General features: G+C 39.4%; 1 protein-coding gene across 1 annotated transcript in view; it reads right to left on the bottom strand.

Annotated features, from left to right (window-relative positions):
- The window catches only part of CSPP1 (centrosome and spindle pole associated protein 1), a 115,319-nt gene that overhangs the window by 4,513 nt on the left and 84,871 nt on the right, over positions 1-25,935 (bottom strand). Inside the window, exons 20-27 of the mRNA XM_082858650.1 lie at positions 23,395-23,499; positions 21,569-21,635; positions 20,860-20,977; positions 15,964-16,103; positions 12,338-12,478; positions 10,179-10,225; positions 6,962-7,025; positions 124-233 (exon numbers count right to left, since the gene is read on the bottom strand). Of these exons, the coding sequence (XP_082714776.1) occupies positions 124-233; positions 6,962-7,025; positions 10,179-10,225; positions 12,338-12,478; positions 15,964-16,103; positions 20,860-20,977; positions 21,569-21,635; positions 23,395-23,499 (792 nt within the window). The remainder of the gene's footprint in view (positions 1-123; positions 234-6,961; positions 7,026-10,178; positions 10,226-12,337; positions 12,479-15,963; positions 16,104-20,859; positions 20,978-21,568; positions 21,636-23,394; positions 23,500-25,935) is intronic.

Below are 25,935 nucleotides of genomic sequence, written 5' to 3'. Positions count from 1 at the left end.
ACCAATGTCCACCTTATTCCAGAGCAAGTTCTCTCTTCATTGGACTACACCAATTTAGCATGGGTCAGAACCCAGACCTCTCGTTCCTAAACTCGAAGAAAGAAAAGGACATATCATACATACAAAGTCGAGTCCTTTCAGTTTGTTCCTCCTGCGCTCCCTCGCAGAGGGCAGCTGTGATGGCAGAGGGAGGGCGTCATCCTCGATGGCAGGATATGTCTCGCCATACGCACCTAGAGGCCGCACGGGGAGAAGCCTTAAACATCCACCATTTCACATGGTTTTATTCAGAGCTAAACCAAGACTGTCTTTTAATAGCTTTATTAAGATGTTATTTAACATACAGTAAAATTCACCCACTCTAAATGTTCATAGTTCAGTGATTTTTATAGAATTGCGCAATCACTACAAAGTTTTACAACATTTCTATCAGCTCAAAAAGTTCCCCTGTGCTCACTGGCAAAATCACTCCCTACTCCCACCTGCCAACCCCATGTGAACACTGATCTGCCTTCAGTCTGGAGACTTACCATTCCTGAGATTCCATATAAATGGAGTTATACAATGTAATATTTTGTGTCTGTCACTTAGCATGTGTTTGAGGTTCATCTATGTTGTACCATGTATCAGTACAGTTGACCCTTGAACAACATGGTGATTGGGATGCCGACCCCCTGTGCAGTTGAAAATCCACATACTGCTATCTGCCTCAAAAACAAAGGAAATGATAAATGACTCACCCAAGGGCAGGAAGCTGAAACAGTGTGGACTGAATCAGGACTCAAACCCTACTTCTAAAGATTCCAAATACTGTGATCTCTAATCAAACACAGACTTCCCCCACACTTAAGTTTAAAGATCTGTAAAATGGAAATACAGGTACTATATTTATTGAAAAAACTCTATTCAGTGGACCTATGTAGTTAAACCCATGTTGTTAAGGGTCAACTGTAGTTCTTTTCTGTTTGTTTTTTGTTGTTTTTACTGCTGAGTAATACTATGCCATATGGATATCTCTCATTTTGCCTATGCACTCACCAGTTGATGGACATTTGAACTGTTTTTCGTTGGAGATTATTAATAATGTTACTATGAATGTTCATGTACATGTCTTTTTGTGGCCATATGTTTTCATCCCTTTGGGGTATATTCCCTAGGAGTGAAATTGCTGGGTGTTATGGTAACTATGTTTAGCATTTGGAGGAGGTAGAACCATTTCACATTGTAAGAAGGTTCTAGTGTGCCCACATCCTCACCAACACTTGGAATTGTCATTCTTTTGGATCACAGCCATTCAAAGTGGGCCAACAGCCTATTTGACCATGGAGTTGAATATATTACTTAAAACATTTAGAATTTTTTCCCCAACTTTATTTTGAAAAAATTAAAACTTAAGGGCTTCCCTGGTGGCGCAGTGGTTGAGAGTCCGCCTGCCGATGCAGGGGACACGGGTTCGTGCCCCAGTCCGGGAGGATCCCACATGCCACGGAGCGGCTGGGCCCATGAGCCATGGCTGCTGAGCCTGCGCGTCCAGAGCCTGTGCTCCGCAACGGGAGAGGCCACAACAGTGGGAGGCCCGCGTACCGCAAAAAAAAAAAAAAAAAATTTATTTGGCTGTGTCAGGTCTTAGCTGCAGCATGCAGGATCTTTCATTGTGGCACACAGGCTCAGCAGTTGTGGTGTACAGGCTCCAGAGCTGACAGGCTTAGTTACCCTGGGGCATGTGGGATCTTAGTTCCCCCACCAGGGATCAAACCCATGTCCCCTGTGCTGAAAGGCAGACTCTTAACTACTGGACCATCAGGGAAGTCCCATGGCCATTCTAATAGGTATGCAGTGGTATCTCTTGTGTTAATTTGAATTTCCCTGATGACACATGATTTGCATTTCCCTGATGACAAATGATGTGGAGCACCTTTTCATATGCTTATTTGCCATCTGTCTGTGGTGAAGTGTCTGGATCTTTTGCCCATCTTTTAATTGGGTTGTTTCTTTTCTTGTTGAGTTTTAAGAGTTCTTTGTGTACTTTGGATAAGAGTCCTTTGTCAGATGTGTCTTCTGCAAATATTTTCTTCCAGTCTATGGTTTGTCTTATTCTCTTGATATCGTCATTCGCAGAGCACTAAAGTTTAATTTTGATGAAGTCTAGTTTATCTATTATTTCTCTCGTAGATTGTGCTCTGGCATTGAATCTAAAAAGCCATTGCCATGCCCAAGTTCTTGTAGGTTTTCTCCAATGTTATCTTCTAGGAGTTTTATAGTTTTTGCATTTTACATTTAGGTCTATGGTCCTTTTTTTTTTTTTTAATCTTTATTGGAGTATGGTTGATTTACAATGTTGTGATAGTTTCAGGTATACAGCAAAGTGAATCAGTTATATATATACATATATCCACTTTTTTTTTAGATCCTTTTCCCATATAGGTCATTACAGAGTTCCCTGTGCTGTACAGCGGGTTATCTATTTTATATATAATAGTGTGTATATGTCAATCCCAGTCTCCCAATTTATCCCTCCCCCTGCCCCACTTATCCCCTGGTAAAAGTTTGTTTTCTACATCTGTGACTCTACTTCTGGTTTGTAAAAAAGTTCATTTGTACCCTTTTTTTTTTTTTTTTGAGATTCCACATATAAGCAATATCATATGATATTTATCTTTCTCTGACTTCACTCAGTATGATGATCTTTAGGTCCATCCATGTTGCTGCAAATGGCATTATTTTGTTCTTTTTTATGGCTGAGTGATAGTCCACTGTATCTGTATATATATACCACATCTTCTTCATCCGTTCCTCTGCTGATGGACATTTAGGTTGCTTCCATGTCCTGACTATTGTAAATACTGCTGCAGTGAAAACTGGAGTGCATGTATCTTTTTGAATTATGGTTTTCTCCGGGTATATGCCCAGGAGTGGGATTGCTGAGTCATATGGTAGTTCTATTTTTAGTTTTTTAAGGAACCTCCATACTGTTCTCCATATTGGCTATACCAATTTACATTCCCACCAACAGTGTAGGAGGGTTCCCTTTTCTTCACACCCTCTCCACCATTCATTGTAGATTTTTTGATGACGGCCATTCTGACTGGTGTGAGGTGATACCTCGTAATTTTGATTTGCATTTTTCTAATCATTAGTATGTTGAGCATCTTTTCATGTGCTTTTTAGCCATCTGTATGTCTTCTTTGGAGAAATGTCTATTTAGATCTTCCACCCAGTTTTTGATTGGGTTGTTTTTTGGATACTGAACTGCATGAGCTGTTTGCATATTCTGGAGATTAATCCCTTGTTGGTTGCTTCGTTTGCAAATATTTTCTCCCATTCTGTGGGTTGTCTTTTTGTTTTGTTTATGGTTTCCTTTGCTGTGCAAAGGCTTTTAAGTTTCAATCCCATTTGTTTTTGTTTTCATTACTCTAGGAGGTGGATCAAAAAAGATCTTGCTGTGATTTATGTCAGAGTGTTCTGCCTATGTTTTCCTCTGAGAGTTTTATTTTTTACATCTTTATTGGAGTATAACTGCTTTACAATGGTGTGTTAGTTTCTGCTTTATAACAAAGTGAATCAGTTATACATATACATATGTTCCCATATCTCTTCCCTCTTGCGTCTCCCTCCCTCCCTCCCATCCTCCCTATCCCACCCCTCCAGGCGGTCCACTAAGAGTTTTACAGTGTCCAGTCTTAACATTTAGGTCCTTAATCCATTTTGAGTTTATTTTTGTGTATGGTGTTAGGGAGTGTTCTAATTTCATTCTTCTACAGGTAGCTGTCCAGTTTTCCCACCACCACTTATTGAAGAGACTGTCTTTTCTCTATCACATGTTGTTGCCTCCTCTGTCATAGATTAGGTGACCATATGTGCGTGGGTTTATCTCTAGGCTTTCCATCCTGTTTCGTTGATCTATATTTCTGTTTTTGTGCCAGTACCATACTGTTCTGATTACTGTAGCTTTGTAGTATAGTCTGAAGTCAGGGAGCCTGATTCCTTTAGGTCTGTGGTCCATTTTGGTTTTTGTTTGGTTTTTTTTTGCGGTACGTGGGCCTCCCACCGTCGTGGCCTCCCCGGTGTGGAGCACAGGCTCCTGACTTGCAGGCTCAGCCACTCCACGGCATGTGGGATCTTCCCAGCCCGGGGCACGAACCCGCATCCCCTGCATCGGCAGGTGGACCCCCAACCACTGTGCCACCAGGGAAGCTCTGTGGTCTGTTTTGAGTTGATTTTTTTGAAGGGTGTAACGTCTGTGTCTAGATTCACTTTTTTGCATGTAGATGTCCAATCTTTTCTCTACTGTACTGCCTTTGTTCTTTTGTCAAAGAACAGTTAACTATACTTGTTTGGGTCTATTTCTAGGGTATTTATTCTGTTCCACTGATCTATTTGTCTGTTCTTTTGCCAATACCACACTGTCTTGATTACTGTAACTTTATAGAAAGTTCTCTGACTGTTCTTTCTTCTTCAGTATTCTGTTGGATATTCTGGGTATTTTGCCTCTCCATATAAACTTTAGAATCAGTTCGTTGATATACACAATATAACTTGCTGGGATTTTTAATTGGGATTGCATTGAATCTATAGATCAAGTTGGGAAGAACTGACATCTTGACAATACTGTCTCCCAATCCATGAACATGGAATATTTCCCCATTTATTTAGTTATTTTATTTCTTTGATGAGAGTTCTGTAGTTGTCCTTATATAGATCTTGTACATGTTTTGTAAGATTTTCATCTAAATGTTTCTTTTGGGGGGGGGGTGCTAATGTAAATGATGTTGCATTTAAATTTCAAATTCTACTTGTTCATTGCTGGTATATTGGAAAATGATTGACTTGTGTATTAACCTGGTATTCTGCAAGCTTGCTATAACTGCTTATTAATATGGGGGGGGGTTTCTGGTGGTGGGGGATTGATTCTTTCACATTTCCTACAATCATGTCATCTGTGCACAAAGGCAGTATTATTTATCCTTTCCCAATCTGTGTACCTTTTATTTCCTTTTCTTGCCTTACTGAATTAGCTAGGACTTCCATAATGACGTTGAGGAGTGGTAAGAGGGGACATCTTCATCTTGTTTCTTATCTTAGAAAAGTTGCTAGTGTCTCATCACTAAATGCTAGCTGTAGGTTTTTTGTTGATGTTCTCTAGGGAGTTGAGGAAGTCCCCCTCTAAGTTTGCTGACAATTATCATGAACAAGGTGTTGGATTTTGTTTAATCCTTCTGCATCTATTGATAATGATGATAATGAAGATTTTTTTCTTTAGCCTGTTAAAGCAATGAATTATATTTGAATGAATTATACTGAATGTAACCCAGTTTTGCATAACTGGTATAAATCCTACTTAGTCATGGTGTATAATTCTCTTTATACATTGTTGGATTCGATTTGCTACTGATCTACAGTTTTCTTTTCTTATGATGTCTTTGTCTGGTTTGGGTATTAGAGTAATGCTGGCCACAGAGAATGAGTTAGGAGTATTCCATCTATTTCTATCTTCTAGAAGAGGCTGTAGAGAATTGGTATAAGTCTTCAATAAATGTTTGGTAGAATTCACCACTGAACCCATCTGGGCCTGGTGTTTTCTGTTTTGGAAGGTTATTAATTATTGATTCAATTTCTTTTTTTATTGTTATTACAGTCAATTTGGGGCTTTTTCCTAGCTTTATTGAGATATAATTGACATACTGTGTGAGTTTAAGGAGCACAATGTGAGGATTGTGAAATGTTTACCACAATAAGGCTAGTTTACACATCCTTCACCTCACATGATTACCACTTTGTTGTTATTATTGTTGTTATGGTAAGAGCATTAAAGTTCTACTCTCATAACAACTTTCAAGTATAAAATACAGTATTATTAACTATAGTTGCCATGCTGTCCATTATATCCCCAGATATTCAACTTATAAATGAAAGTTTGTACTCTTTGACCAACATTTCTCCACTTCCCCACCTCAATTTCTTTAAAAGATGTAGGCCTATTCAAATTGTATTTGGCAGATTGTGACTTCTCAAAAAAAAAAAAGGAAAGCATTCACACTACCAGCCTTACCCACACTCATCAGAACAGTGGCAACAGTCATGACTAGGGGATGCTTGTGGTGACCATTAATCAAGACAGACTGCATATCTTTGGTCTAGTATAAGGTCTATGTAATGAAATATTCCGAGCCACTGTCTTGAGTGCCCCAGACTGTCTTCATTATTAGCAGGAACTGGTCACATTTCCCTGACGTCTAATGAGCTATCTTCCCATCCCTATTTCCTACTGATTTCTCTATCTTTACTCACTCTCCACACTGTGACTTCCTTGCAAAAGAAAAAACTCATTAGAAAAGAAAAAACTGAGAAAGAAATATAGGCTAGTTTGGAACGTTGATCACTTGAAAATACAAAATAATAGACATGAAATAAAACTAACATGTAGAAGGGAGAATTCCCTGATGGCCCTAGGATAGCAGAAATGCTTATGTTCAGAGTACACAACTATAAGTGTCTATTACAGTACATGTACCTTCACATATCTTCTCAAGACTAAGTTATATTCTTATGGCTTGTTAAAATTAAAATATTTATTAAGATAACTGTGTATTCACATGCACTTGTAAGCAGTAAGGGAGACCCCTTGTACAGTTTGCCTCGTTCCCCACAACGGTAGCATTCTGTACAGCAGGAGCAACAGCCTCACACCCAAGACACTGATACTGATAAAATCCTCCAATCTTATTCAGATTTCCCCAGTTTTACTTGTACTCATTTGTGTGTTTGTATTAAGTATCTGATTTTGAAAATTTTGTTAAGTTATATTTGATGATTATTAGTAAAACAAAATATTCCTTTTTTTTTTTTACCATCTTGCACAACAAAGAGTAAAGTACTGATTTTTTAAGTATGGAGAAAAACACTTAAGTATAAATAGGGCTTAATATTTAAAGAAATAGGTTGGTAAAATAAATATACTCACCAATAAAAGCACTATCAGATTCCAGTAATGAATTTTTCAAGAAATCATTAGTGTCATCTCTGGGCTAAAAGAAACATCATATATTAATGACTATTTTTATTAGTCCTGTGTGGAAAAACAGCAAATTTGTACTAAGGCACAAGTCTCCACACTCTCCCCAAAATTAGCAAAAGAGGACAGGGTGAGGTAGAACTGGCTGCTTCCCTCCTCCACCACATTCCAACGCCCAGAAAATACAGGAAAGACCTTTTATTAAGAGTTACATTATTGCTGATAAAAATATAATAGAGTACGAAGCAGTGAACCCACTTTAAAAGTCTTTAAACCACTGTCGAGATTTATTCATTCTCTCAATAAATCTGTTTAGTGCACTTATTATTTTCCTCTGTGTTAGGAACTGGAGATACAAAGATGAGTAAGAGTTTCTGTTCTGGAGTGGATCACAGTCCCATGGGGGAGAGGCATACCCTCAGATAATGAGAGCCCCTCGTGACAGCAGCTGTCACAAAGGCATAGCACAGATAGGGATATAGGAGTAGCGAAAAAATAATGCTAGGGTTGGGCTTGTAATGAGCTCTCAAATTAGAGGTAAGAAATTTACATACAGAGAGTTTTACAATAATGTCACCTTACATACTGGAAGGAACCTAAAGTCACCCAACACCACCTCCCTGCACTTCCCTTCCAGATTTCTAGGATGTGCTAGCATACTCCAGTGAAGAGCTGTCCATTAATTTCTAAGGAAGTGCACTCCACTGAGACATAGCATTGGTTATCGGAAAGTTCTCTTTCACTGAGTTCTTCCATGTACTAAATTCTTTTACATTTAACACGCACTGACTACGTCTGCTTTCTAGCATGACAGTAATGGTAATAATAGCATCTAATATTCACCAGCTGTTCTTAGCACTGCATACACACTGCCCAGCTTCTCTTCTGCATCACAGTTCTTCACACACAGGAGAGAGTGATCAAGGCCCACCTCAGCCCTATCCTCTCCCTGACACTCTTCCCCAGTTTCACCTTGCGTTTTCCATATAATCCAGTTCCTAGGAAGGTGAACCCAAAACTTTTTAGCTTTTTTTGTAACAGCCATGTTAAACTGTTGGCTTATGCTCAGTTTCTACTCAGCAAAATATGGTGTTATTAGTCCAGGATTTTGATCAAAATCCCAGAAGTTAAATTTCAGTATTTTTCACTGAGAAATATGGCTGCCACATACAAAGAAACCTACAGGGTATTCAGAAAAGGTGTCCATGCATCTCAAGCAATGTGGTACAGGGACAGGGAGGGGCTCCGGAGTCCAGCCTGCATTCAGACATGGGCTTTTCTGCTCACTGGCTGTGTGGCCATGGCTAGCAGTTTCCTCTTATGTAAAATGGGGATAAGCATACCTTGTGAACTTCAGAGCAAATAAATGTCAGGTACCTCGTGCACGTACAGAGTGTTGCTACTGCAACGTTGTTATCACCATTATCACTTCAAAACCAAGCACCAACAGCTACCAACTGGTAACGCTGGGCAACTAACAGCCTAGCTGAGTCTTACTTTTATAATCTGAAAATGGGGATAATACTACCTGTATCATTAGTGTGGGGGAAGATTAAATTTATTTTCAACCTCAGTCTTTCCTCAAACTCTCTCTCTTACCCATCTACTCACCAGCTCCAACTATTTGTCTAGCAGGCATCTCAAACTTACCATGACTATAACTAAGTTCCTGACCTTCTCCCTCACCCTGAAACCCGTTTTTCCTGCTTCTTCATCTCTGTAAATAGCAACTGCAACCAAAAACCTTGAAGTCCACCTTTGACTCCTCTCATGCCCCACATCCAATATGTCAAAAATCCTATCTCCTTTCAAAGTAAATCCAACCACTTACGACTTCCACTGCTCCCACTCCAGGCCAAAGCACCTTATCTCTTAATTAGATTATAGCAGTAGCCTCCTGTCCCCCTCAGTCTATTCTCAGTGAATGGCAGTCAGTTGTTAAAACATGAAACCAATCATGTCACTCCTCTGCTCAAAACTTTGGAAGCCTCTCATCACATTCACAGCATAAAAGGCAATACCCTAAGGCCCCCTGAGGCTCTGCTGCTCATCACCCGCTCTCTGCCTCATTTGTTCCCACCCACCCCTGCTCCTGGAGGTCCAGGCTCCCCGGGACTCCCGCTCTCCTGGTACACATGAGGCTCACTCCTGCCCGGGGCCTCTGCCTGAGAGGTTCTTCCTCCAGATGTGTCCCCCGATATTTCACACGACACCTCCCTGACGTCCTTTCTCAAATGTTACCCACTCACAGTGAGGCCTTCCCTGCTCACTGTCCTTCAGACTGTAAACCCTTCCTTCTAGTCCTCCCGGTGCCCCCTTCCCAGCTATCATTTTCTCCAGAGCCCCACGATTCAACATACTAAGTATTTTATTTGTCTATTGTCTCTCTTTCTTTCTAGAAAGTAAGCCCTCATAGGACAAAGATTTTTGTTCCTTTTGTTCACTCCTGTGCCCACAAACACCTAGAATATTAGCTGGTCCACAGTAAGTATTTAACAAATATTTGTTGAATGAAAACTGGCTCATCCCCTTCCTTTTGTTCAGTCTGTGCTTGAGAGTCCCTTCCTCAGGATAAGAGTTGTGCCCTTACCTTGCTTAGCTTCTTGACAGGTCTCACCACTACATGGATTAGACTCTTACTTCCACTGCTGCTGCTAACTGACCTCACTCATTATGGGACAGGCCCTATAAGGGCTTTTAATATATTATCTCATTTAATCCTCACAACAGCCTTTGAGCTATTTTTTATTTAGTTAATAAACATTTATATAGAAATTACTACATGCTAGGCCTGTCCCTAAGTGCCTGCAGATATTAATTGATTTTAATCTTACAGCCACCCTCAGAGATAAACACTATCATCCCACTTTACAGATTAGGAAACTGAGGCAAAGAAAGATTAAATACCTTGCCTGAAGTCACACAGCTAAAAACAGACTAACTTGAACAGCCTAGCCCTAGAGTCTTGTTCTTACTCATTACAATATGCTTCCTCTACATATTACACTAATATCTCCTTAGCTACCCACTACACTGATGGGACAAGTTTTAAATTCTTTCTTAACTCAATATTCCTGAAGAATTCAAAATTGGAATACTCACTTACCATACTCCTAAAAATTTCTATCACCCACAAACTAGCTTGAAAAATTATAACTTTTCTTACCATTCTGTGGTCTTGTACTTTAGTGCTTGGGACAGCATCCAAGTCAACTGTAGCCAATGGAGAGCAAAAACAAATTAAAAGGTTAGAAAATACTTTTAAAACAAAAATAAATTTTAGAATAGCTCTTGTAGGGCTTCCCTGGTGGCGCAGTGGTTGAGAGTCCACCTGCCAATGCAGGGGACACAGGTTCGTGCCCCGGTCCAGGAAGATCCCACATGCCGCGGAGCGGCTGGGCCCGTGAGCCATGGCCGCTGAGCCTGCGCGTCCGGAGCCTGTGCTCCGCAACGGGAGAGGCCACAACAGTGGGAGGCCCGCGTACCACAAAAAAAAAAAAATAGAATAGCTTTTGTAATTAACTCTTTACTAGAGATTACTTTTCAATGATCACATTTCAGAATTTTTTAAGATACTACTTGTTTATTAATAAATATAACCCAGCGTCCAATCCATTCTAGTTGGATAAAATTCTCCCATTCACATGTAATAAATATAAAAAGTAAAATCATTGTGAATTTAAAACTGATGCCTATAGAAAAATAACCATCTCCCCTAATATTTCTACAATCTGTGTAGAAAATTGTTGAGAAGAGTTAAACAACTCCCTCACGTGGAATTGAAGGAAACTGAATTCAACTCCAGGCACCTGGTTCCGGGGCAAAGATTTTGGATCAGGTAACCCAAAGGCCCCTCTGATATGACCAGGGTTCCTATGTGTTCCTCTCAATAGTGCACTTGATCCTTTTAGCTACTGCCTGTGGGAATAAATAGGCTGCCAATGATAGCCTGTATTCCTTAAAATATTTTATACCCACATTTTTGATTGTTTTATAGTTAAACCATATTCTTATGAATTAAGTCATCACAATGTTTGGTAGAAGTTGTGGGGTAGTTGCTGTAGGGAATGGATACCCTCAGTCCCAAAATGGACTTATTTCCACATGGGGACTACTTTTGGGCTAATCAGAGCAAGTTGCCAAGATCACACCAGATCAGATCATCAGTTGGGTCTCCTAAGGAAAAATGCCACCAAAATGGGTGTAAAGGTTGAAGACTGTACTTGCTTCTCTCTTCTCTCCTGATGATATGCCTACTATTTATCACAGACTTTGGGTTACTCTGCTGTCAGAGGGTGATCAGTGAGACCACTGTTAAAAATTCTATGCAAGATGGAGGGAAGACTTTCCCTGTCAGTCTTTACTGAAGCCTTGACCTGTGATCAGGGCCTAAAGTGGTACATCACTTACTCCTGTGATACTCTCATGTAGTCAAAAATAGGTTCTTCAGATTCTGTACATCAGACAAGCCTGCTAATAAGGTAGGGTTTTGAATTTTCCTGAAAATAACTGCTAGGACCATCTCCTTCTATTCTTGTTACCTAACTGCTGCATTTTTATGACTCATTTTCCATGGCTGCACTCAATGACCTGAAGGCAGGCAAAGCTGGTGAGATGTGTGTGAAGGTCATGCAGGACACCCGGGTCAATAGGGCCCACTGATGTTCTCTGAGGCCACTAGCTCCACTCCACGTCTAGGTGCCTGCCCACCCCACCCCCAGTTACACACTCCCAAGGGACCCTAGATATCTCCTTTGCAACATTCATCACACTCACACTTTTTAAGCATCTAAATTCTCCAACAGAGTATAAGCCCCTTGAGAGCAGTGGCATATTTCATTCATCACCATATACCCTGGATATAGGTCACTACCCAGGCTCACAGTAGGCACTCAGTAAGTATCTGTTGATTGGCTAATTACAAAGAAATATACTCATAGCCCAGTCTGAAGCTTTACAGATTTTATGCTATATCAAAACTCACAGACACACACAGTAGAGAAATGTCCCATAGGACACCAATGTGTCTGCCCAGCATTCCTTACCCTGATGCAGATACCACCTGGCCTAGTCAAGGTACTCAATCCTCCAGGCTATCATGAGTGGCTGGACCCCTCCCGTGCACAAATAACATACCCCAGTCAAGCCAATCACAGCCCTCTCTGGGACTTACTCTTCTCAGGGACTATAGGCCAAAAGGGGCATGTGAGTGTGGAGCTGCCAGTGGAGGGAGCCTGCCTCGGATTGAAATCAATACCAGAGACTGAGAAAGCCAACAAAAAAACAACCCATTGAAACTGTGAAACAGCAATGATTATTTCTTACCTTCAGCAGCTTCCTGCATTTTTATTCTATTCAGTCTCTTCTGCTGCTCTCTTAGCAAGGCTTGCTGCTGAATCTCTAAGGTATGATAATCTCTTGGAGGATCCGGGTACATAAATTTCAAATCAACTCGTGTTTCTGAATCTGGTACAAAAATAAGTTATATAACCAAGTTAAATATTGTTTCCAAATGAGATTTTATAAAACTTCACTATAAATAGGAGCAGTATAAATAACGAGACATCAATCAACAAAGTCAAAGGACATCATCATAAAACTAATGAACACAAAATTAACATTCTTTAAATAAATGCCTTTTCACAAACTTATCACCATTATAAGGGAGCCCCCAGAGCAAGCAGCAGCTGACTGCCACATTCTCCATCCTGACCTTCCCACTCCCCCAAGATGCCACCCAGAGCCTGCCACTATGTGCAGGTACATCCAAGCAATTATTCAGATGGCTGTAACTCAGGCAGCCACCAGACACTGAATCACAGCCGATCCCTAAAATACACTGGAAAAATAAAACCATAATGTTATTGGCCAATTAATATTTGTAAGTATCATGCCAAAAAAAATGAAAAGATAAATGCAGGCTGCCGGGAGCTTTAGGAGGGATGTCATTTTTGCAGGAAATGACAGTCTAAGAATTCACCTATGCCACAAGTTCAAGAATTATCAACTGGTCAGAATTAAAATGTTAAACCTTAATTTTTAAATCTTGAGAATAAAAATATAGTTCATACATTTAAAAAGTCTTGACAATATTCCTTTCGATCCACAGTGGAACTAATCAGAACCCTATGCCCCGCCCCCAACCCAAGTACAAAGGCCCCTCCTTGTCTCCTGCCTCTTGTTTATAGAGAAGCTGAAGTCTCCCAGGCCTCCCTGAGTCACAAAGGAGCAGGCTCAAGCGGCTAATGATCAGGACAACAGAGTCACAGACTCAGTGTCTGATGCACACTCCTGAGTTGTTTTACAGATACTGTACCTGCCACCAGAAGGAAAAAGCGGACTGCATGATGATCAGACTGCAGCCGTGACATAAACTGCTCCACCTTGAGCAGTCGCTTGTTCTGCCCATATATGTAAATGGGCAACTACAGCTGCCAGCGAAGAGATGCTACAGACCCATGCCGACAACTTCCACCCTAAGAATACAGCACCGTATGTCAGCCTGAAGAAGTTACAAAGACCTTCATGCATGATCCCACAGAAACGGAATGATGTTCTGCCAAGTGGGGATTTGTAAGCAGCTTTTGGCAGGAAAGAGCTCTCTGCAGGAGGCCCCTTTGTCTGTCACTAACCTTAAACCAGGCACCCCCATGCTCTCCTCATCTCCAGCCCTAGCACACCTTTCAAATCTTTTGATCACACAATACCTTGCCTAATGTGTTGGTTCTTTCTGTAGATCAAAGAAGTAGAAATGAAGAATAAGTAATTAACAGATGACCAGATCTCTTCCCTAGCTTCCCCTTCAGTAATCTCACAAACTGTGTGAATAGCAACTAAAGAATGATCATGAGTAGTCAACAGGCCTGCACACAGTGGGGGGGCGATGACTCTGACCCCCATCCCAATGAGTAACTGAGATGACTTCCCTCTTTCCCTTTAAAAACTTTCATGGCCCAGCAGAATCTTCAGGATGGTTTTTGGGGGACACTGAGTCCAGCATCTCGCCAGATTGTCAGCATTCTGATTAAAAACAACTTTCCTTTCCACCAACTTTTGCGAGTACTGATTTTTTTAAGCGACAAGCAGCCGGACCTGATTTGGTAACAATAGTGGGAAATGAGAAGCATGCTGAATATCTAAGAATTAGAAAATGATTAAGAGCAAGGTTAACAGAAGAGACTCTGGACACATGAACTTGGATCGGAGCCTGATTTCCCCACTTCCAGACTCATTTTCCTCTCTATAAAAACAAGAGACATCAACAACTAAGTCATATGCTCAATGAGGACTAGATGTGGCAACAGGGAAATGAATGGCTCAATTTTAGGGTTTAAACCTTTTTGTTCTCAAGACCTCTTTACCCTCTTAAAAGTTAAAGACCCCAAAGAGCTTTTATTTACTGCCCCCCATCCTATTAGAAATTAAACCTAAGAAATTTTTAAAACATTAATACAAAAACATATTCTATTAGCTTCAGAGCAATGAAGTCATCATGTGCCATATATGCTCTGGAAAACCTGTACACACAGGCGAGAATAAAAATGAAAGGACAAATAATGTCTTAGTTTATAATAAAAATAGTTTTGTAAAGCAATTATACTCCAGTAGAGATGTTTAAAAAAAAAATAGTTTTGACCTCAAGAAGGCCCCTGAGACCTACTGGCTTAATATAATACCTGGCATATAATAAGTAATCAGTAAATGACAGAATAAAAACATAACTATGGTATATGTAATTGATGACACATGTATATCTAAGTGAAAAAAAACAAAGAAAATTAAATAATTACATCTAGTTTTTATTTTACTTTTTTGTTTTAATTAAGCTCAGAAAGACTAGTAAATATACAAAATATTAATTGTGTTTATATTTAGGTGATTTGAGTAAAGTGATTTTTCCCTCTATCCCAAATTTTCAAAACTTTCTAAAATAGATATTACTTTTAAAAATAAGAAGCAGAAGAAAAGTGTAAACTCCGATTCATGTGGTATAGGTCATAAAACCACCATCCAACAACTCGCCTCCTCTATCCCAACAGCCGCTCTGTGAGTGCACCTGAAGAAAAATCACAGGTAACAAACATTTTGGTTCCTCTCAGTCTCCCAAGCCTCTGTTACCTTGGCAATCCTACTTCCCTAATAAGCTTTCTCTCCTCCTCCTAAGTGGCCGCATCAAATCTTCTCTACTCCCTTCCTTCAAAAGTCCTGCATTTCCTCCTTTCTACTCAGGGACCCTGCTCTCTTCAAGGACGTTCCCTCCCTCCCCTATGTTGTAAGCCTCTGCCTCCTGTAACAGCTTTCACGTCAGCTTCCTAACAAGCTCCTCCAGCTCCAGACCCTGTGTTCCTCCCCTTCCCAGCCACCCTTCTTCCAAGGGTTCTTCTGCTCATTGCCTCTAACACTTTGCTTCCTATTTATTCAGTCCTCATTTCCAAAGCTAACTGGCTTCTGATCCCATAATTCCACCAAAAAAGATCTAGTTGAGGTCACCAATGACCTCTGATCCAACTAACACCTTCCATTTTACATAGTCCCTCCTCCCCGATGCACTCTCTTCCCTCAGCTTTCAGGACACCACATTCTCCTGCTTAACCTCCAGTCACTGACTCTGCCTTCTCCACCTCTTTACTAAGCTCATCTGGCTGTCCATCCTCCACTCATGTCAGGTGCCACTCTTCACACTATTTTACTGATCTAATCCACTCCTGAGGCTTTAAGAGCTGTATGCCCTCCAAAGGAAAATAGCCAAACTAAAGGTCCATCCACCAGACTGGTAAATTGAAGAACTAGAGTATAGAACTAGAGTATACAGAAGTTTCATTCAGCATCACTTAAAATATATACCATAAATGAAACTTTACTTTAGAAAAAGGATACAAACGTCTTTAAAGATACTTAAATATGGGTAGGACACTCTTGCTGTATCATTACAATAGCAGCATTCTACTCACCTCTATCTTTCAGCTCATTAAAGTCATGAATATTCTGAAAAGTAGTAGTGTCTAGGCCCTTAGGTGACTGTCTTCTGACTGGAGCCTGTAACCGATGTCTGGCCATGTCAAATACATCCATGGGATTCCTTTCTCTTTTCCTGTAGAAAATGACAAATTACGATAAAAGTGTCTTCTGGGAAAAAAATCTGAGTTGACATTTAACTCCCTGTACAAGAAATTTGGCATCTTTCACCACAATATATTATAAAAATTTATTCTAGTAGCTGTTATTTCAATTCCTCCTATTAAAAAAACGGGGGCTTCCCTGGTGGCGCAGTGGTTGAGAATCTGCCTGCCAATGCAGGGAACACGGGTTCGGGCCCTGGTCTGGGAGGATCCCACATGCCGCGGAGCAACTAGGCCCGTGAGCCACAACTACTGAGACTACGTGTCTGGAGCTTGTGCTCCGCAACAAGAGAGGCCACGACAGTGAGAGGCCCACGCACTGCGATGAAGAGTGGCCCCCGCTTGCCACAACTAGAGAAAGCCCTCGCACAGAAACGAAGACCCAACAAGCCAAAAATAAATAAATAATTAATTAATTTTAAAAAAACGGTATTTATAAGGTCATTATAATCTTTCAAAATGCTCAGAAGCAAAGTATCTTATTGGAAGAACAGAATGAGTTAGCTTTACCTTAAAATGTTTGTGTAGTAGAAAGATTAGTCTTTGGTCAAAGAAACCAAGATTCAAAGACCAGCTTTGCAACTTACTAGAAGTTTGACTGCACCATCTATAAGATGCAGATAATGTCTACCCTTTTAGTCTTGTTGTGAGCATGAGATTAAATGAAATTATATATTGTAAAGTACCCTGCATAGTACTTGACATGTACTAGGTCTCAATAAATGTTACCTTCCCCTCAGCCTAAAACAGAAATTATACAGAGAAATACAGCATAAATATGCTGCCCAAAATAAGAGGTATTATCCACAGTCCCGCAACTAATTTTACAGTGGGCTTTCCGGGAACTTGATACCTAATTAGTTAATTACTACTCTATTTCTGGAAGAATATTTCTTCCTTTGTTAACCTAGGAAGTTAGCAAAATAGGCAGGTAGCTTAGTAAGGGAGTTTTCTGCTAGGACTTTGGGGGAGTGATGATAATAGAAAACAGGGATGGGGGATGGTATCTCCAGCCCTGAAAATAAAGTATTTGCTGCTGTTTCCCTCAGCCCTAGGTGGGTCCCCTCTATTTTTTAAAATGTAGCTCTAAGCTAGAAGTTTGCCAGACTCCTGCCTTCATGTCTTTATTCACTAAATCTTCCCTAAGCACCTAGATGGGAAGAGCTGGGATCCCCACAGGCAATGCCCCCTGCTCTCCTGGGGTTTCCTTTTATGGGGTGGGTTTCACCAAAGCCACAAAATCACCTTGTCAAGGCTGACATAGACCTCTAATAGTGAACCACCTAGGGGGATAGGAACTGCAACAGAGATTCATTAAAATGCAAAACAAATACTAAAAAGGCTTTTGGAGGCCATTAAATTGGACTCCTGTATACCATTAATGCTAATAGTTAAGTAGGCTGTTCAGTTAGGAATTAGGTTATTAGCTCTTCTTTGCATGTGAGCTGGGGGTGCCTAGCACTATTAGGAATTCAATAATATGGTGAATTAATTAATGAATAAGAGATTCTTTTTGTGAAACTATTTGTAAAACTGGAATAAAGAGCCAACACTGAGATGTCGCTGATCACAATACATATCGAACACTACCCCGAAGTTAAATGTATTTAACCAATTCTTGCTAAATGATGGTAATTCTAACATATATTATCTAACTTAAGTTAGCACACAGAATTTACAAAGTGCTTTCAAATACATACATTTATTTATTCTTCACTAGAATCTCATGGGGTGGAAATTATTGTGTAAGATTTGCAAGTGAGAAAACTGAAAAGCTGCCCGGCTTCTCTTTCTTACACTGGTTTGCCAAAAGAGAGCACAGTCTTCAGTTTATGAATGAAAATAAAGAAAATAAAAAGTCAATGATCCATTAGATTTAATGGAATATGCATGTCTGGAATATGGAAAGCTGCAAAGGTTAAGGCATTTATAACATCTTGAAAGTAAATACAGAAAAACTATACTGACCTCTCCCATTACTAAGAAGTAGTTGACCTACTATGGAAGAATTATTTGTTGAAAATTACCACCTTCGGTTAACATTCCATTACCTAGCCAGTCTGTATCTTGAAATTTCCTCACCTTGTTTACTTAGCCAGAACATGCCTAGAGAATGCCAACAAAAATCTAAGCAAAGCATAATTAGGCAGGTTAACATGCTACATTAAAATCCTACCACATCCTGGATTACAGTCAGAAATATCAGTATGAATTTAATGTGTACACAGATTGATAGACACAGGAACAATTACAGATAATGTTTATGACTTAGTATATATACATATACTATCTAGCTGTGCCCACCGAGAGCTTGGTTTCTAAATACCATTCTCCAAGAGGAACCAGGTCTCCTTGGAGAAATGGCTGATTCCAGGGCAGGGGACAGGGAATATACAAGATGAGCCTGGAGCATCTTGCAGTAACAGAAAGTAAAAAAGTGCTCAAGAAACAAAAGGATGGGACATATCAAAGAGATACAGGAGCCAACATGAAAGAGCTCCCAATGGCCTAAGTTGCAACAACTTGAGCAACAACATAAATAACATAATACTATAATGTTATAATGTTATAAATAACATTATAACCCAAAGTACAAAATAAATATACATGAAACAACAGTGATATAAATAAATGGCTGAATAAATAAAGAGAGGAGAAGGGACAAATCTTTCTTACAGAAGAATTCTAAATAATATATGTAGATAACCCCTCTCCAGGAGATGGAGCTTATTCCCACCACCTCTCAATTCTTGCCAGTGTGGTAAACTTAGTGATTCCAGCGCTATCATATGGATGTCACATACCTGCCGATACGATGTGATGAGAAGGCTACCCTGTGCTATTCTTTCCAAAACCCCTTAACCCCAGCCTCATCATGAGAAAACATCAGACAAATGTAGACTGGGGGACATTCTATAGGATAGTTGGCCAATACCCCTCTAGACTGTCACAATCATGAAAAATAAGAAAGACTGAAAAACTGTCCCGGAATAGAGGAGACTAGGAGATGCGACAACTAAATGCAGTGTGGTACCCTGTACTGACTAAATCCTGGAACAGAAAAAGGACACTGATGGAAAAACTGGAGAAATCCATAAAGTCTGGAATTTAGTTTGTAGTAATGTTCCAATGTCAGCTTCTTAGTTGTGACAAACATATTCTGGGAATGTAAGATGTTAACAACAGCGAGCACTAGGTGAGGGGTGTATGGAAACTCTCTATACTATGTCTGCAACTTTTCTATAAACTAAAATTATGCCAAAATAAATGGGTTTTTTTAGATAAACACTCTTTAAAGAAAATGTGGTAGTTACCCACTGCATTGATTTTACAACCTACTAAAAGACTGCAACCTGCAGTTTGAAGAATATTGCTTTGGAAAATTTATGAGTCCTTTTGGCAAAAATGATCAGAAATGTTTCGTAGTCTATTAAGTTATTTTGCTGGAAAATAAGTATTTCAGAAAACAATACACTGCTGATGGAATGGTTATTCCATCTCTGAAGTTTTCCATTCCTATTATCATTTTCCTCTCAAGGACCAAGTTTCTATGCCTGACTTTTTCGAAGACTGAGAAAGGGACAGTAAGGAGATTGTTTTTATAATTGTCTAGTCTATGTCTTCTTCTAGTCTTGTTTCAACCATCTCTTTCCTATCTTGGGCTTCCTTATCACTTAGATTAGCTTACAAAGGAACTTCTGCATCCGTCTGCCTTCAGTACATGAGTCCCAATTTAGTCAATTATCTTTCACTCAGTGATTTCTCTGTAGTGAGGCAAACTATCTCAAAGATAGAGCTTGAAGAATGGCCTGTTCCCAATACTGATTTTTCACTAATCCTATTAAAGATGCCATGGTTAGGGATAACACTTTTGGTTTGCCTTCAAGAAAGTGCTACTTCTTTCTTCTTTTTTTTCTTTCTTCCTCCTATCAACACCACTACTGTCATCACCATTGCCATAAATATACTACTGGCAGTACGGAAGGACAATTAAAATTCTCTGCTTAAATATTTTATATTAGGTTAAATCAATATTCATTAAATATCCCATATTTTCACAGTGAATAGATTTTACAATTGCGAAGAAATGTTTTATGAAGGCAATGTTATCTACATAAAATTGAAGAATGTGAATTAAATAGCACATTAGCTAATTAAAGAAAGAGCCGTTCTGCCAAAAAAGAAAAGAAAGAAAACCTACCACATACTGCAAACACACTAAAAAAATCATACACTATTTTGAATTAGTTATACTGAGTCTCTCCACTAGAATGTAATTATTTAGCTAGATTTCTTTTGGGGGGAGGGAAAGGCTATTTCAGTCATTACAATTTCACCAATAATCCGTTAAACACTTTTTTCAAGCATGCAAAATTCTAACAGATGTGGCTTTATGATAAAGATAATTAATCCTGTTCCAAAACTGTAGAATTATTGGATATGTTCCGATTCCTTATCCTGACAGAAAAGAACACAAGAACAAACAAAAAATGCAATTCTAGGGCTTCCCTGGTGGCGCAGTGGTTGAGAGTCCGCCTGCTGATGCAGGGGAAATGGGTTCGTGCCCCGGTCTGGGAAGATCCCACATGCCGCGGAGCGGCTGGGCCCGTGAGCCATGGCCACTGACCCTGCGCGTCCAGAGACTGTGCTCCGCAGCCGGAGAGGCCATGACAGTGAGAGGCCCGCTAACCACAAAAAAAAAAAAAAAAAATGCAATTCTAAACTTGCCTTATATGAACTTCATCTTCACTGTCCATGTGCAGCAACCGCCCTTGCAGACGCCGCTCTTCACTACGAAGCTGCTTTCTCATTTCTGATAATTCCATAATTACGTTTTTTTTCTCCTCTGCAAATTCACATTGGTAAGTGAAAAATAAGACATGTATACGAATAAAAGGTTAAATATTAAACATAACCTGACTTATCATAAAGCTAAAATGCTCAGTGACATTTTTATGAAAGTTATTTTTAATGCTTTATATATATAGATCATATTTATGAACATCATTAAGACCCACAAACACATTTCTGATAATACAGGAATTTCAAATGGTAAGAAACATTCTTGGCAGGGGGGACAGGGGAGTGTAACTATAAAGGGGCAGCACAATGGAGTTCCTACGTGGTGATGGACAGTTCTGTATCGTGATTGTGTGGTGGCTACACAACTTATACTTGATAAAAATGCATAGAACTACACACACACACACACACAAACACACGTAAATTAGTGCATGTGAAAACTGTGAAACCTGATTAAGGTCTGTGGAGTATGCCAATGCCAATTTCCTGGTTGTGATATTGCACGACTGAGGGAAGCTGGGGGGAGGGTGCACAGCACCTCTCTATACTGTTTCATATTTTGTGAGTCTGTTTTTCAAAACAAAAAGTTAAAAACAGAAATAGTCTAGATTACAGGTTTAATAGTCCACTCTACCTTCTGCACGAAGCTGATTTTTCCTGGCAGGTACCGGAGGAGACTGTGCCCTGGACATGGAACTTTCCTGTTTAACAATCACAACAAAGATACACTCAGTATGTCTTCCCTACTCAGAAGCTTTAAAAGAGGAATTATTTTGAAGTAACTATATGTAAGAGAAACCAAGCTCCCCACCACTCTATCTATAAGCTTACTTACATTTATTTTTTCTTCCCACTGCAATGGGAGAGGCCTTGCCCCATCCAAAGATAATCCCTTCACCTGTACTCTGTATCTGATAAGTCACTCTCAGCTCCTCCATCAATTACTGTTTTTTGTCCACTCTCTTCCTCTCTCCAACCACGTTCCTAACAGCCTGTGCTTAAAAATCTCTCCATTTTTTAAAAAACTTACCTCACCCTTCATCACTATCTATTGTCCATTCTCTTCCTTCACAGCCGTTCTTTAAAAAACAGTATGTGCAGTGCATACGGTGTTTGCTTCCTTATTCCCATTCACTCCTCACTACACAGCCTTTGCGTCTCCTACCAAGTGATCCCTCAGTGATGCACTTGATGGGCATTTTAAGCCCTTATTTTACTTGGCCAGTAGCAACTGATATCATTGCCACTCTCCCAATTTCCTTGCTCTGCTTCTTATATGTTGGTAATTCCCTACTGTTCCATCCTCAGCCCTCTTTACTTCCCCTGAACACATCCTAGACAATCATACTAATTAGACAAGCAATAATGTTAGTAGTTTCCAAAACTACAAATCCAGTGCAGAGCGCCTTCCTTGGCCACAACCTGTATTTTCAGCTGCCTACTCTATAGAACCTTCACCAGAAACCTGACAGTTGTCACTGACTCCTACCCATCACACACAGTCAATAAACAGCGCTATCTGTATCTCATAAATATATCTTGAAGTTGTCACCTCTTCTTAGTTCTTAATGTCACTGCCTTCGTTTAGGTCCTCAAAGTCACATCTGGACTTCTGCAAAAGCATCTTAACTTTTCTCCATGTTTACAGTCTTGCCCAGCCTCCATACTATATCTCCACGCCACCACTGCCTGAGAGAACATTATGCAAGGCAAACATGGCCATGTCATTCTCCTATTTAAAATATTACCATGAATTCCCATACATTACCACAGACCTACCAAATCAGATCTCAGAGGGTGGGCTTGAGGAAAACATTCTAATATGTTTGTCTATTCTGGTAAAAAGCCTGTTTAATATCCACTGGCCTATGGAATAAAGTCAAACCCCTTAGCACTCCCTACAACACCCTGCATACATTCTAGCCTTCACCTCCTCTGCCATCTGGTGAGGTGTCAGCAGGCCAGAACAAACCATGTATTCTCCACGCATGCCACTTGGCTTACAGTGCCCTCCATGATTCTGCATATGCTACAAGTCCCTCTTCCTCCTCCTCTTTATAGCAAATTCCTACTCATTCCTCAAGAGTCAACTCAAGGATCAACCCTTCTGGAACATTTTCCTGGCGCTTTTCTGATTGTAGCTCAGTTTACAGTATAAGGGACTTTATTAGCATAGCTACAGCTAGCTAGAAGACATATTACCAGAGAAAAGGCCTTCCTGAGGGGCCTGGACAAGTACCACTTGCTAAATTATGATCTGTCAAAAGAATTTAAACTTTGGGGCACCAAGTATTATCATTTATAACTGAAGCAACAGACAAATCAATGTAAACATCATCTATATTTCAGATGTGAAAAATGTAATCTAGCTAAGTAAGATGAATAAGAAAATCTCATTCAATACCCGCAATCCAAAGTAACTTAGCGAAGATGAATAAATCAAAAGAAAAGAGTATATACCTGAATAAAGGAAGTTATAATGCTGTCAACTGAAGGAGGTCTTTGGAGTTTGCTTGCAATCTTGTTCTGAAGAGCAGGAACTACAGGAGAGGGCTGTCTCAAGTGCTGAGGAGGAGAAAAAAAAAAATACACACACACACACACACACACCAACGTATGTCTATGTGTGTGTGTATATATACACACACCCCAACATGTATGTGTATACATACACACATCTCTAAAATCTAGATCCCTTGTCACCAAGAGCATCACGGATTGTGATAGAGTTTCTATGTCTCCGTAAGGAAATAAAACAGGGTTTCAGGTTACAGTGTAATAAAGCTAATAGTTCCCAACTTCGTATTAAAATCAAAATGCTGAAAACATAAAAACTCCCAACAAAATACAATAAGAATTATCTGGATAAAAATATAAATGTATGTTTATAAATGTGGATGTTAAATTGTTCATTTTGCACAGTACAAAATCAAATATTACTTTCACTAGTGACTTCGATAAAATTAGAAATATATGACAAAGTTTAAAAATAAAAACTCTAGGTGACCACAGGCAGAATTATAAAGACAAGTTAAACCTTCTAAAGGACTGCAGAGAATGAAGCAAAGAAAGCATAGTCCATATAATTTAAAAAAAAACAAAAAAAAAACAAGTAACTGTCAAGGAAGCAAAAACAAAAAAGTCAGAAATTCAATTAATATGATCAAATATATTGATTATGATAGTATAACTCTCAGATTAGGATTAAAAAAACAAATTTTAACAAACTAAATAAATATACAGACTAAAAAATTTAAAATGCAGACAAAAAAGTAAAAACTAAGAGTAGACAAAAATATATATCAGGCCTACATAAATTAAAAAATGACAGCTAGCAATGATAATTTCAGAATTGAGGGCAGAATGCATTAAATGGAACAAAGTTGGTCTAAAACTTTATGTTACTTCACAATTAAACTATGACAGTCATAAAATTACATATTCCTAAGAAATAGCTTTTTTCTTAGACATAGTAAGAAAATGGCAGAAACACAACTGAGAAACTAACCACCTTCATTCTCAAATAATCAATTTTACAATAAAATATTCTCTGCTTTCTGCTCAATTTTGCTATAAACCCAACGATGCTCTAAAAAACAAACTTTATCAATTAGAAATATGAATGATATGACATTTCAATGATACTTTAAAAGGATGAGCAACTATATATATCCTAAAAATGAAGGATACTGCCTAATGTTCCTGCAACACTGAAAATAAAACAAAAAATATAGATCTGACTCATAAATTCCCTTTTTATTTATTTACTTATGGCTGTGTTGGGTCTTCGTTGCTGCGCGTGTGCCTTCTCTAGTTGCTGCAAGCAGGGGCTACTCTTAGTTGCGGTGCACGGCCTTCTCATTGTGGTGGCTTCTCTTGCTGCGGAGCACGGGTCTAGGTGCACAGGCTTCAGTAGCTGTGGCACGTGGGCTCAGTAGTTGTGGCTCACAGGCTCTAGAGCAAAGGCTCAGTAGTTGTGGCACACGGGCTTAGTTGCTCCGTGACATGTGGGATCTTCCTGGACCAGGGATTAAACCCATGTCCCCTGCATTGGCAGGCAGATTCTTAACCACTGCGCCACGAGGGAAGCCCCTATAAATTCCCTTTTAAACAACATTTCAGCAAATTCAAGTTGTGAATACTTATTTCTATCATCATAAAACCCTGGGATGAGAAATCCAAAAAGTGTATTTGCACCAGAAATGGCTCACGTTACCTATAGTAGGTTACACATTGAACAATGTAGCAAATCACATCATAAATACACCCAAGGAGCACACTGGTTAAAAGTAATCTTTTTGTCAATTCTACTTAGAAGAAATCATGTCTGTATAAACCTAAATTTCTGAAAACAATTTTTTAAAAATTAAATTGGGCTAAACGTACAAGACATAGGGTTTTTCAAGGTGTGGTTCACAGGCCAACTGCATCCAAACCCCTAAGGGTTACTAAATCACACTTAGTAAATTAGACACGTTGTAGATGAGACCAGGAAGACACATTTTTAATAAGTCCCTAGTGATACTATACAAACAAAATTTTAAATATAGCTTTGAAATATGAGCAAGGATGTGAACTGGATTTTCATAAGGGCCTACTGGCTTTCTAGAGAGAAAACTCCTGTCTAATAACTTTGACTCATGTGCCTAAGTGTGAACATCAACCACAATCTCAGAGACATGGACTTCAAACCAGTCTGTGGTGAGCCACAAGTTTCTTTTTTAATTTCCAATCCATTGTGGACAGATGTGTAAAACAGAGTAAGACTGAATTACAGTTGACCTTTGAACAACATGGGTTTGAACTGCACAGGTCCACTTATACAGGGATATTTTTCTTCATCAAACACTACAGTACTGTAGTCAGTGACTGGTTGAATGTGCAGATGTGTAGGAACCGCAGGTATGGAGAGCCAACTATAAATTACATACACACAGATTAATCCCTGCATTGTTCAAAGGTCAACTGTACTAGATAAATAAAAACTTTTAAAAGATGTTA

Source organism: Leucopleurus acutus, assembly GCF_964270905.1.
Source record: "Leucopleurus acutus genome assembly, chromosome: 17".
Lineage (NCBI taxonomy): Eukaryota > Metazoa > Chordata > Mammalia > Artiodactyla > Delphinidae > Leucopleurus > Leucopleurus acutus.
Note: the sequence above shows the minus strand (reverse complement) of the source record. Positions and strands in the feature narration are given on the sequence as shown.